General features: G+C 44.4%; 1 protein-coding gene across 1 annotated transcript; it reads right to left on the minus strand.

Moving 5' to 3' along the window:
- Positions 1-328: 328 nt before the first annotated feature.
- kcns1 (potassium voltage-gated channel, modifier subfamily S, member 1) lies at positions 329-7,686 on the minus strand. Its single transcript, XM_002938013.4, has 3 exons — positions 7,272-7,686; positions 2,232-3,222; positions 329-1,173 (listed from the first exon to the last, which is right to left on the minus strand). The coding sequence occupies exons 2-3, from the start codon at positions 3,195-3,197 to the stop codon at positions 784-786; spliced, it is 1,356 nt and encodes a 451-aa protein (XP_002938059.3). The 5' UTR covers positions 3,198-3,222; positions 7,272-7,686; the 3' UTR covers positions 329-783.
- Between the last annotated feature and the right edge of the window lie 5,001 nt (positions 7,687-12,687).

Raw genomic sequence — 12,687 nt, forward strand, 5'->3', positions numbered from 1 at the left:
GGTGAGAGATATCGGGAGAAGATTCGCTTGCTTGGCGACATTGCCAATAGAGTGGATCGGAGGGCAGCCTGAAACAAGCCTCCGATCGGCTCTACTCTGTGTGCCCACACTCAGGGAAGCAGATCCGCTTCTTTCAGCCTGGCCAAAAAAGGCACGGCTGAGAGAAGCGCATATACACTTCACTTGCACTTACTGCGCTAGTGCAGTGATCCCCAACCATTGGCTCGCGAGCAACATGTTGCTCCCCAACCCCTTGGATGTTGCTCCCAGTGACTTCAAAGTAGGTGCCCATTTTTGAATTCCTGACCCGGAGGCAAGTTTTGGTTGCGTAAAGACCATGTGTACTGCCAAACAGAGTCTCTTGTAGTCTGCCAGTCCACAGTGGGCTACTAAATAACCTGTCACAGTCCTTATTGGTAACCTCCAAGGAATGTTTTTATGCATGCATTGCTCCCCCATTTTTTTTATTTGTGTTGCTGGGTAAAAAAAGATTGGGGATCCCTGTTCTAGAGGACCATATGTTTCTCTAGTGGAGCACATGTTTATCATCTCTCTTCTTTTAGAGCACCATTTTCCAGAATTGACTTATCCAAAAGTCCAAATGACTTTCCTTTGTATTGTAAGGTAAGACTTTGCCTTCAGATTGTTCTAGTTCTGACTGGTGGTATAGCCGTGTCTCTCTGTTACAAGTGCAAGCTTATTACTTAGTACGGTTTATTTTGTCTGTATACTTGCTTTATATTATATATACACATCAAGGACATGGCTAGTCACCACGGATCCTCAAAGCTCTACAGACTGCTCTGAGTTTTTGTCTTCAGAGACGTTACTGTCTTCTCTGGGAATTCTATCACTGTTCCTGACCGCGTTCTCAAGCGCTTTCTGTCTGCGGTAGAAGTGGGAGAACTTGTTAAATATGATTGTTATAGGCAGTGCCACCACTAATATTCCCCCCAAGATGCAACCAGAGGCTGCCAGCTTTCCCGCAACTGTCACCGGCACTACATCGCCATAGCCCACCGTGGTCATGCTTACAGTGCCCCACCACCAGCATGAAGGGATTGTGTCAAAACCAGTGTCTTCATCCATTTCTGCCGTATATGCCATTCCAGAAAACACAGAAACCCCAACAGCCAGGTAAAGGAGGAGTATTCCAACTTCTCTGTAGCTGTGCTAAAAGAGAACACAAATATATTTGTCCATGAACTGTCTGGCATCTACCTGTACTTGATCCCAACTAAGATATAATTACCCCTTATTGGGGGCAGAACAGCCCTATTGGGTTTATTTAATGGTTAAATGATTCTCTTTTCTCTGTAATAATAAAACAGTACATGTACTTGATCCCAACTAAGATATAATTACCCCTTATTGGGGGCAGAACAGCCCTATTGGGTTTATTTAATGGTTAAATGATTCCCTTTTCTCTGTAATAATAAAACAGTACCTGTACTTGATCCCAACTAAGATATAATTACCCCTTATTGGGGGCAGAACAGTCCTATTGGGTTTATTTCATGGTTAAATGATTCCCTTTTCTCTGTAATAATAAAACAGTACCTGTACTTGATCCCAACTAAGATATAATTACCCCTTATTGGGGGCAGAACAGCCCTATTGGGTTTATTTCATGGTTAAATGATTCCCTTTTCTCTGTAATAATAAAACAGTACCTGTACTTGATCCCAACTAAGATATAATTACCCCTTATTGGGGGCAGAACAGCCCTATTGAGTTTATTTAATGGTTAAATGATTCCCTTTTCTCTGTAATAATAAAACAGTACCTGTACTTGATCCCAACTAAGATATAATTACCCCTTATTGGGGCAGAACAGCCCTATTGGGTTTATTTAATGGTTAAATGATTTCCTTTTCTCTGTAATAATAAAACAGTACCTGTATTTGATCCCAATTAAGATATAATTATTGGGGGCAAAATAATCCTATTGGTACCTGTATAAGAATGAGCAGCAAAGATATAGATTTTGAGCTACATTAAAGGAGGTCAACTGTATCTTTTTCCAAAGTCTCGCGACGTTGCCTGCAGGAGGAAACTTTCCACAACTTCGGATTACCAAAGCAATGCGAAGGGCTTTCCACCGGTGACTCCTATTGTTGCCGGTGGAAAGCCTTTTAGGAGCGGTTTGTTGCCCATGATAGCACAGATCTATCGTAGGTGGCTAAACCGCTCTGTGGGATATCACCCATAGAGTTTACATTTTTATGTACCTTGAGTGTTGCTCCAAGTGAACGCAATCCAGTGGAGTGTCGGGCCAACTTCAGAACCCGGAAGATCCTCATTAAGCGAAATACTTGGACAACTTTCCCCACATTTCCCAGCTCGTAATCACTACCAAAGGTCAAGTCTATAAAAAGGGTTATATAAAATGGCAACACTGAGACAATGTCAATGAGATTTAATGGATGCCTGAAGAACTTCTTCAGGTTGGGTGCAAGAAGCAGTCTTGAAGATACTTCAAAAGTAAACCAGGAGATGCAGAAGTATTCCAGCTTGTGTAAGATGGGATCATCTACAGGTGCCAAATCCTCATCCACTTGCTGGTATTCGGGCATGCTGTTGATGCACATGGTAGATATTGATATTAGAACGACACAAATAGAAATAAAGCTGAATATTTTGCTAGGGATGGAGTAGCCAGGGTTCTCCATGGTGAGCCACAGGCGTTTGCGCAAGTTCCCACACTGCACGTTGTCAAAATACATGATGTCTTGGTTAAAGTCAGAGATTTCATCCACGGATGTCTCAATGCTGCTCGCGTCACTATCCTCATCCCAGTTGCGTCGCCTGCTTTCCAACTTCCGCTCGTGGTAACGGTAACTGCAACAGGAATCCAGGAAAAATTCACTGATTCCCCAGTATTCGATCTCTTGGGAGAAAGAAAAGGCGCACAAGTCGTCCATCATGTGGAGCTTCCCAGTCTCGTAGAAGTACAGGACGTAGGGGAAAAGGCCCGGGTTCCTGTCGAAATAGAACTCTTTGGACACCAAGTCATAGTCGTCGCAGATCTGAAGAATGGACTCTTCCGAGTCGCAGGAAAGCAACCTCCCCAGTCTCGTGTCCGGAAACTGCAACAACGTGATGGGGCTGATGCGTTTTTTCATTCCTCCCACGTTAATGTTAATGGAGTGATCTTTGAAATTGCCAATCCAAAATGGTTTGCTTTTATGTACCATGGTCTTCAGATATACCCTCGTGCTTCTGAAAGAGAGAGGAAACCATAGCAATTGTATTTCTTACAGTCAGTAATGCCTTCCCATGTACATTTCCTTCCTGTGTTTGGGAGCACTGTGTATGAAGGGTACTGTGTATTGGGGGCACTGTGTATGGGTGGCACTGTGTATGGGGGTTTCTGTCTATGGGGGCAATTGGGGACACTTTCTATGGGGGCATTGTGTATGGGGGTACTTTCTATGGGGCAATTGGGGGGCACTGTCTATGGGGCAATTGGGGACACTGTCTATGGGGCAATTGGGGGCACTGTCTATGGGGTCAATAGGGGGCACTGTCTATGGGGTCAATAGGGGGCACTTTCTATGGGGGGTACTGTGTTTGGGGGCAATGGGTGGCACTGTCTATGAGGGCACTGTGTATGGGGGGTGCTGTCTATGGGGGCACTGTGTATGGGGGGTACTGTATATTGGGCCATTGGGGGCACTGTGTATGGGGGGGTAACGTCTATGGGGGCACTGTGTATGGGGGGAACTGTGTATGGGGGTACTGTCTATTGGGCCATTGGGGGCACTGTGTATGGGGGGGCAAAACTGGTACATAGTTATAACTCACTTATAACTGACTGCCTTCTCTCTATATCTGTATTTTATATGTAGGAGTTGCTATATTGTTTTCCATTTGCGTCTGATCTCACCATTTCAATTATTTAAAAGGAGTATTTTTAGAAAAATATGGGGTGTGTTAATTGGGGCGTGGCCACAACATTTTTCAAATGTTGGGAGGTATGTTTGTAGAACATTCTACTATCCTATATTAGCATTCCAGTGGCGCGGCACTTGTTAATAGAATATTCTAGATTTATTATGTGGTTGGAAAATTAGCTGCAATTGCAGTAAATGGATTCAGATCCCTACATGAACCCCAGACATGTCAGTACGAATGAGCACTGCATTAACCCCAGATATGCCACTGCAAAAAAAAAAAAAGCATTGCCCTGCAGGAGAATGACAGTTTTGGGCAGTGGCCTTGGATAGACGGGGCCCTCTATAACTTTGGGGCTAAATCTTGCCCTTGAGTTGGCCCAGCCGACAACTATGGTGCTTACATGTTTCACATTTTGTTAGGCAATGCATGATCCGCAGGATTATTAAGGTAATGGATAATTGTTTACCTACAAAGAACAAGGGAAATACATTTTCGGCTTATGCCCGACTTGCCCTTTTAACAAACATTGCATTTCTTCTGAGAAGATCATTATTTTTATTTTATCTGATGGAGGTGACTGCCCGGGACAAAAGGAAACATGACAGGCGCTATCCAGGAAGGTAAACATCTTAGTTCAAACATTTACCAAGTACAGTGTTTATTCTAGCAAAGGAAAAACAAGGGCTGGGAAATCAAAGAACCGGTCATGAAGCAGAATTATAGGGGCCAAAAGTCTTTCCCTGAGATTGTAAGGTAATAACATGCGATAAATTCATTACTATGGGCAGAAGAGCAAGTGGGGTACAGAATGGCTTCCCTTAGGCTAATACCAGATGGGGCTGATCTTGGCCTGCGGATAAATGTAGCCTGAGAATAAGCCCCTATGCTAGGGTTGCCAACTTGCCAATATTTCACTAGCCTAGCCAGTAATATACTAGCCAAGGCTGGTGCCAGTATTTACTAGCAATGTAGCTGGTGGTAAATTTATAATGTTGTTTGGCCCCTGCTTTCCTACCCCTGTGTCCCCTCAAAACCCTACTTACTTCTTGAAATCGGACCAGCCTTGTCTATCCCTGCAACACCAAGACTCCACCCATTTTCAGACCTGTCCCTCACCCCTTATGTCATTGGCTGGTAAAGGTCAGAAGAAAAGGGGGCAACCCTATCTTACTCTGGCATCAGCATTGCCCGGTGCCTGCATACAGACCCATTACTGCAGCCCAGGAGCAGGCACACAGAGTAGATTTCAGCACTAAAATGCTTACTCACCCAAAACCCGCTCCATGTGCCCACCTCCAGGCCAATGAAATAACTCCAGGTGCAGGCATTGGGGCTGATTCTTAACCCGCAGCTCCTTGTGGCATTAGCCTTAGGCCCCATTAGAACCTTTAGAGCCCATACTCAAATCACTTATTATTGCTAAACTGTATGTTAAGTTTCTAAAACTCTAAATTTAATTTCCTTGCCATGTCTATCCCTAACAACAGGGCTATCCCTAGCAACAGGGCTATCCCTAGCAACAGGGCTGACACTTGAACAATCAGGACAGCATGGGAAAGAGGACGCGCAACAAAATTCTATGCGTGCCTACTCCGGGGACACAAATATCAACTCTCAGTGAATCCCTGTGAGTTCTCGGAGGGAGGTTGTTGGGACCCAGCCTTACCCACGGGACAGGGTGACCAACAAACAAGAAAAGGGAAAATCTTACCTTGTGGGTCCTGGAGGTCCAACTCCAGATCCCATATTGAGGTACAGTGTGGCCCTGATGGGGCTCCAAATGTTAGGATTGTGGGTAAGTTTACCCAAGATTCCCGGCACTTGAAGACCCATAAAAGATGTCCAATCAGAGTTTTAAGCACCGAGCATAGAATACATCTGCGTTTTACTGTCCCCCCTGCAGAGCAAATTACAGTTTTCCTTTGATTGATCACTTCCATTCAACCTAATCCCCCATCTGATAATTGGCTATTAACCGTACATGTTACCCCTTGTAACCGAGCCAGCATACATTTGGACCCGTCCATTTTCTTCTCCATACAGTAGTCTACAGTGTCTATGCCTGAGATAATTATTGAGCAGTCACATGAAATTCTAATTAACCATTTAGGTTCTTATTTAACATATAGATGCAATGTTCAAAGCTACTTTAGCTGGAAATGTGATTGCAGCACATCAGCTTAGGGCCTAAATCCGGGAGAACCCTTGGACCCTAACAGCATATGCACAATGATCAGGCTGGGGCCAGGGCTGTATTTATATATAAGCACCCCCGTAGGCCTGTGCCTGGGGTGGCAGATTTTGGGGTGGCAGCTCCCGAGTGCCTATATAACAGATTTTGTTTGTTTTGTAAAAAGGATTAAAAAGGGGTGACATCACGCCGACTGGGGGTAAGCTGACTGGGGTAAGTGGGTACGTGTCCACAACGTTCCCCGACTGGGGGCAAAACTCAGGGGCAGCGTGCACATGATGTCACTTCCAGCCAATGTCACTCCTCACATCGCTGGCGTGTACCCCCTTACCCTACTCAGCTCACCCCCAGTTGGCATGATGCAAGAACACACCCCCTAACCCCCCCCCCAGCTCCACCTCTGGATTTCCCCAGGAACTCTCTGGAGGGATTTTTTTTTGCCTAGGATGGCACCGGACCTAAATACAGCCTTGGCTGAGGCAGTCAATAATTATACGGATTATGCGCTCCAACATGGCTGCCCATGCTAGGAGCTTTCTTCTGGTATAGGGGACCCAGCACTAGTTTGGGGGCTTTTCTGCAAAAAAGACTATTGGAGGGGTTGAGCTTGATGGACTTTGGTCTTTTTTCAACCCAACTTAACCAGGTAACTATGTAATTATGTTTCCCCCCTTCAGGCGCGTGGGCTCTCTTGGCCTCTGGTGGGGGAAATCTTTTCATGGGATATGTGTCCTTTAATATATGCTGATCCAAATTACAAGAAAAAACTCCAGTCCCAAGCATCATGGATAATAGATCCAAAACAAAAAAGCTTGAAATCCTTGTTTATATGAATTATAACATAATAAAACCATATCGTATTTTCTTTGACCCCAGCACCGGAGAAAGAAAAATCCCAACCCGCTATGGGAAAGGGTAAGTCAAATGCAATTATTATAAGGATCCCAGTTCAACTGAAACCTTGGGGCCACTTATCAAAAATGCAGCTTCAAGGGCTGAACTGAATGTGTTATTATAAATACAACCAGTTTGCACTGAGTGCAACCCAAGAACTTGCATTTATTACAAGTCCCTGATTTTATCCACAACCTGGGAGCTTCTAACTGTTCTGCACTCACCATACAGGAACAACCCATAAGCATTAAAAAGAAAATCTGCTCTCGTTTAATGAAATTCTTACCTGATTCAGAAAATGCAAATCTTCTTCTTTGCACGACTGGTATCTTCATGGGACATCAAAAACCAAGTACGGTTGATAGACGACGTGTCGGTAATCCAGTTTAGAGAAAGCGAATGAATGGTTGGGACCTACGGCAGGGTCTTCAGATAAACATCATTACATGAGAACCTATAAGACCTCTGGCAGAAATAAAGGTTATGGAACGGATGGTGCGTGGAGACCGCCTATGTCGTCTCTGAACCTCCTTCCAGCTTACTTGGTCTTGTAGTGAGATCCAGTTACTTAAATATTGATGTTCTGTACACACATTTCCAGGCAGCTGCCAGTACGAGCCCTTTAGGTTGTAAAGATGAACAAGTAAAAGCCGTTAACCTCTTGAGTGGTGGGACGCAGCTGCTCGGCAAACTTTGGAACACGCTGGATGGAAATAGCACCGGTTATTGTACGTCAACTGGATCTGTCACTCATAATAACCTGGACCGGGTCCATTGTTCTGATCTGAGAAACATGTTAGTGGTGACTTTGCACATTTTCCTAAGAAAAAATTCCCATTTTTGATGGCAAAATTGTGTCACAGTAAGTCACAGGCTGAAAATTGGCATTAGCCAATCAAGTTCAGTCTTTCTAACCTGCCAAAGGCTGGCAAGCATACCATTCTAATATAAGCTCTGCTTGTTAGCAAGGAGACAAGGACAGGTTGGAGATTATATGCCTGCAGATTGCACAAATTGTAAGGTTCAACTCCTTGCAGTAGAGAATATATAATAAAGTACCCCCTGTTGTAAAATATAAGGATATTAATATTCACTGAGAAACACTATGACCATAAAGAAAGGTTATTCAGTTCGTGAAAATTCAAGGTGGCTACTAATATCATCTAACAGTAGAGGGCATATTTTTTTTAAATAAAACACATTGTCATGTGACCCAAGTGGCTTTAATAGGCACCATTTATATAGAGCATAATGTACCCTTTATTGTAAAAAAAAAAAAAAAAAAGGAGTTCCATGACCATATGAAGGGACAAGTCCCCCAGAAGATGACTGCTTACTGAAGCGCTTGAGTAGGGTTGATACCTTTTCCCTTCCATAACACTGGGCAGGGGGCGGGATGTGGGTGGGGTAGTGACATCACATGGGTGGGATGGTGATGTCATTGGGGTGGGGTTATGATGTGGTGATCGACAATTGGCCTATATCAGCATCAATCTCGGCGAGTCCTCGGAGGCAGTTTTGACCTACACAGCCCTTCTGAAAACCAAGATGTCTGGGTCAAGACCGGACAGGTGGCAACCCTATGTATGAGCCTGGTAGTAGCATTTATTATACACACATTGAATTTTAGCCTTCAGATGGCCCCCCAAGGGTCTTTAAAGGCTTGGAGTCTTCCTAAAGGGTTCAGCTAATTATTTGTTTTGCCCAACAATTAGGGCATGGGGTGTCTTGTATTGCAGCATATTAATTGGCTTCTATGGCAAAATGATAGGGGTAATGGGTCTTCTAGGATTTCTTTCCAAATTTAGATTAAAATCCTGAAGTAATAGAGAAATCAGAACCCACCAGAGCTTGTGTTTATAGTGGGATTGTCAAATGGGGTCAGAAAGAGTGAGACTGTTTGTGAGACTGTTTGTGAGACTGTTTGTATCTGCTGAGAGACTCCAGAGTCAGTGTGCAGTGAGTTAGTAAGGGAATTTCCATGCCGTCTCACAACCCTCCATGCCGAGCACTCATAGCCATGCAATATTAACAGCATGCTGCGTGTTAGAGCGCTCACGCATAAACTGCTTAGTAAATGGGGCCACGTAGGCCAAGTCTGTGGATGAAATAATGGGGTCTGTTGGTTGCTGACTGCTAACCAGGTGCTGGGTATAAAGGGGTTCAGGTCACCCTACTTTATTTGCACTTAGTGCTGTAGAATATGTGGTAAAGTAGCTCTATGGTGTGTCTCTCTCTAGCGGACTGTGAGACAGTGTGTGATTACTATTTCGGTGACCCTTCCCAGTTTGGAGGCCCAACCTCTCTGATCTGATGTGGGTTTGCTTTCTGCATGGGGCCCTCACCTTCTCTGGAAAAAAACGAATGTTCTTCCTTTATATCTAGCTTTCTTAATAACATTGGGACCAAGCATTATTTTTTTTACCAGCCAGGTGTCTCTCAGTGGCACTACGTGCTTTTGGCACATGTCTCTTGGCGACAGCACACTCTAAACATGACTGTGAAGGTGCTGCCCATGGCTGGTCCTAGGGTGGCCACATTTGATTGTTTGGCCCTAGGGTGGCCATATGCCCTGTAGGTGGACATATTGGCAGATATGGGACCGTGTATGGGCACCTTTATACAATAAATACTTCTTTAGATTCTCTCTCTTCTATATGCTTCTCACACACATCCAGTGACCCCTGTCCCATCTGGATGTTACTAGTTCCAGGGGCTCTCTGCTCACTAGGGACCTTTACCCCTTCTTCTGCGATGGCCGTATGTACAGTGCTCAAGCTTCACCCGTAGTTTCTCCTATAACCTCCCCCTAAACACTCAGTTCCCTCTTCGCCTCAGGGCATCTACCCCTCTCTAAGTACTCCTCGTCGAGACAACAGGCTGTCCTTGCTAACTAACCCTCACTATCTGACATACTGACATACCTCTGCTATCGCTAGCTAGTCTAACCTACTAACCTCCACGGTAGGTCTGGCCACACGTGCTGATGCCTCTTGATGTTTCCAGGCCAAAAGAGCAAGTGCTGCAGAAAGGCATTGTCTTATATAGGCTCACAGGTAGGCTTAGCGCCACCTGCTGGCTAGCCTGCAAATAGCTTTAAATATATACCTTATCAAAATAATTTCTTTATTTCTCCCCTTTACTTGAAGGTATCACTTTGCATTGCCCTCTGCTGGTTCAGTCCACTGATGCATTTTATTTTGTCCCTGGGGATCCTCATACAATATCCCACCAGCCAGCAAAGAAACACTGATTTGTATTTCAATGATTCTGCTTCCCTTTTGTGCTGGAATATTAGTTTTATAGAATATACACTATGGTTATTACTAAGGCTCGGCTACAGGCCAGTCTGGGGTTATGGAGCAGGCTCGGGGTAAGGGTGCCTGGCATGTAAATCAATTTAGTACTTAGAAGAAATAAAAAGCCAGCAGGGATAAGGAATATGAGGGTAAAACCAAGTAAAAATATTCGTCCCTAAGTATTACCACTAGATGTCTCTAAAGTGCTGTGTGACGGCTACCCTGGCCTTTCAGAGCCAATGGGTTGCAGCTATGGAATAAGTGCAGGCTGGTTAAGTAAAAGTCTGGAACCATGGTAGCTGCCAAAAAGTAGCACTTTTAGGTCCTTGCTTGGCTTCTGGAAGGCAAAAGGGCCCAGACCTAGGGTAATTTTTCATTCATACATAGACCTGGAGCACTGGGGACTGGCCGGCCTAAGGGTGCAAGATCTTGCGTTGGAATGTTCTGAAAGGTTGATATGGTTATCATCTTAGTTATCCATAACAGGCAGCACCTTTATGCCAATTTTGCCAGATAAGAATAGACCTAGACCATAACTTCTGTATGTTTGCCCCCCCCCCCAGACAGTGCAAAATACAGAGATGGCAGCTAAGCTCATGTTATTTGGACAGGGTTGGACTAGGGTGTGTAGGGCCCACCAGGGCTGCCCACCCAGGGGTCCCCCACCCCCATAGGGGTCACAGCCCCCGCACATCTTCCTGCCTCTTCCCTCACGTGCATATCTCATAGTTAACTAGGCACAGTTGGGCAAGTGAGGTAAGTGGGGGAGTATCGGGTCTGGGTGGGCGGAGCCCTCCAGGTTTTTTCCCCAGTGCCCCGTCGGCCCAGTCTGACCCTATATTTGGATGATTATGATCAAGCCCTCAATGGGGTTCATATATAAAGTTAACACAGCACAGAATTATCCGCATGGGTCTGTGCCTAGAGGACAACTTTTGTGGGGTCACTAGTACCTGTGTATATAGAAAAGCAAATTGGGTTAAAAAATTTCTCCCCAGGCCGCTACTGGAACCTCTGAAAAGGTGAGGGAGGGGGTACCCCTTTGTTTGTTTTGCTTATGAGCAGTGGATAACCTGGGATAGTGGGCAGTTAGAAATCCTGTGTAGGCACCAGTGAATTCATCTCTACATTGGTCTGTGTCCATTTCAGGGATTTTACTTTTCTGATCAATATTTGGTTATAAGTATAGGAAAACACTGTCATCGCAGGGGTTTCTAGGGCATCAAATAAACATTAACCACAGATCCTACCCAAGTTGCTCCTCAGTTGACCAATGATATCTACTACTGAGTGTCCCCTTAGTAGGGCTGTGTGGCTTTTGTACCATCTGCTCTGGATTCTGGTCATTGTGATTCATACGGATCATAGTATTGATAATGGACTTTGCATTGCTGTTCCCCGAGGACTATTCAGAACCAGCGCACAATATCTTTAATAAAGTTATGAAATGTTTATACCTTTTTCTTCCCTGTTGATTGTTGCCCCATTTCTCAATGTATTGTCTTTCAGTTTCTTAGGGCAAATATCCCTGTATATCTCCTAATGTTCGTCTGATTAAAACCTTTAATAACTGGTATGAAGAAAGCATTCTTAGCATCCTTATGGGAGGGGGAGCAGGAGAGGGGTGAGAGGAGAGAACTTCTGAGAGGAGAAGTCGGACACTGGAACATCATGTTTACAAAAAAAAAAGACAGGAAATCCTGTTTCTTTTGATAGAGGACTCAGTGCAGCGTTTCTGTGAGTGCTTATGGCTGTATTTACATAGACCTTTAAGGGTTTGGCTTTGGCTGAACAATAAGGATTTGTCTTCAGCAAGCCTCACACCTGAAGATCTGGTTTGATGACCTTTCCCCAATATGGCCACCGCGAGCTTGGCAACATCTGTTTGAGACAACTGTATCCCAAGGGGGTTGGCAGCTTTTATTGGCTCATCTATGGCCACCTTTATCCTAAATCCCCCCAAAAGTGCTAAGATTTGACCAAAACCCAACCCCAATCCTGGATTTGGTAAATGCCTTGATGTTAAACTGATATTTTTTACAGGTTGTTCATGTTTTTTGTGCTTTTTATTAGTGATGCACCAAACCCACTTTTTTGGGTTCAGCCGAACCCCCAAACCCACCATGAAGGATTCGACTCCGAACCAAATCTGAACCCATATGCTGATTAGGATCAGAAGGGGTTAAAAAAAAAATTCCCCTGGCCATTTAACCCTTTCCGAATGCTAATGTATGCCAATTAGGATTCGGTTCGGCCAAAAAAAACCTGGATTTGGTCTGAATCTCGAACCGATTCCGGGATTCGGTGCATCCTTACTTTTTATTGTTTTGCTTTTTTTTAGCAAGAGAGAAAACATTGGCAAGATTTATATACAAATATAAAACACAACAACGGACACATTTC

Source organism: Xenopus tropicalis, chromosome 10 (assembly GCF_000004195.4).
Source record: "Xenopus tropicalis strain Nigerian chromosome 10, UCB_Xtro_10.0, whole genome shotgun sequence".
In the NCBI taxonomy this organism is placed as follows: Eukaryota; Metazoa; Chordata; class Amphibia; order Anura; family Pipidae; genus Xenopus; species Xenopus tropicalis.

Bases quoted from the DNA above. Each gene is read 5' to 3' on its own strand.
- kcns1 (XM_002938013.4), bottom strand. From the start codon at position 3,197: ATGGTACATAAAAGCAAACCATTTTGGATTGGCAATTTCAAAGATCAC. The intron at 1,174-2,231 runs GTACATAAAAAT...GTTCTCTTTTAG, and splicing joins CACTTGGAGCAACACTCAAG to CACAGCTACAGAGAAGTTGG.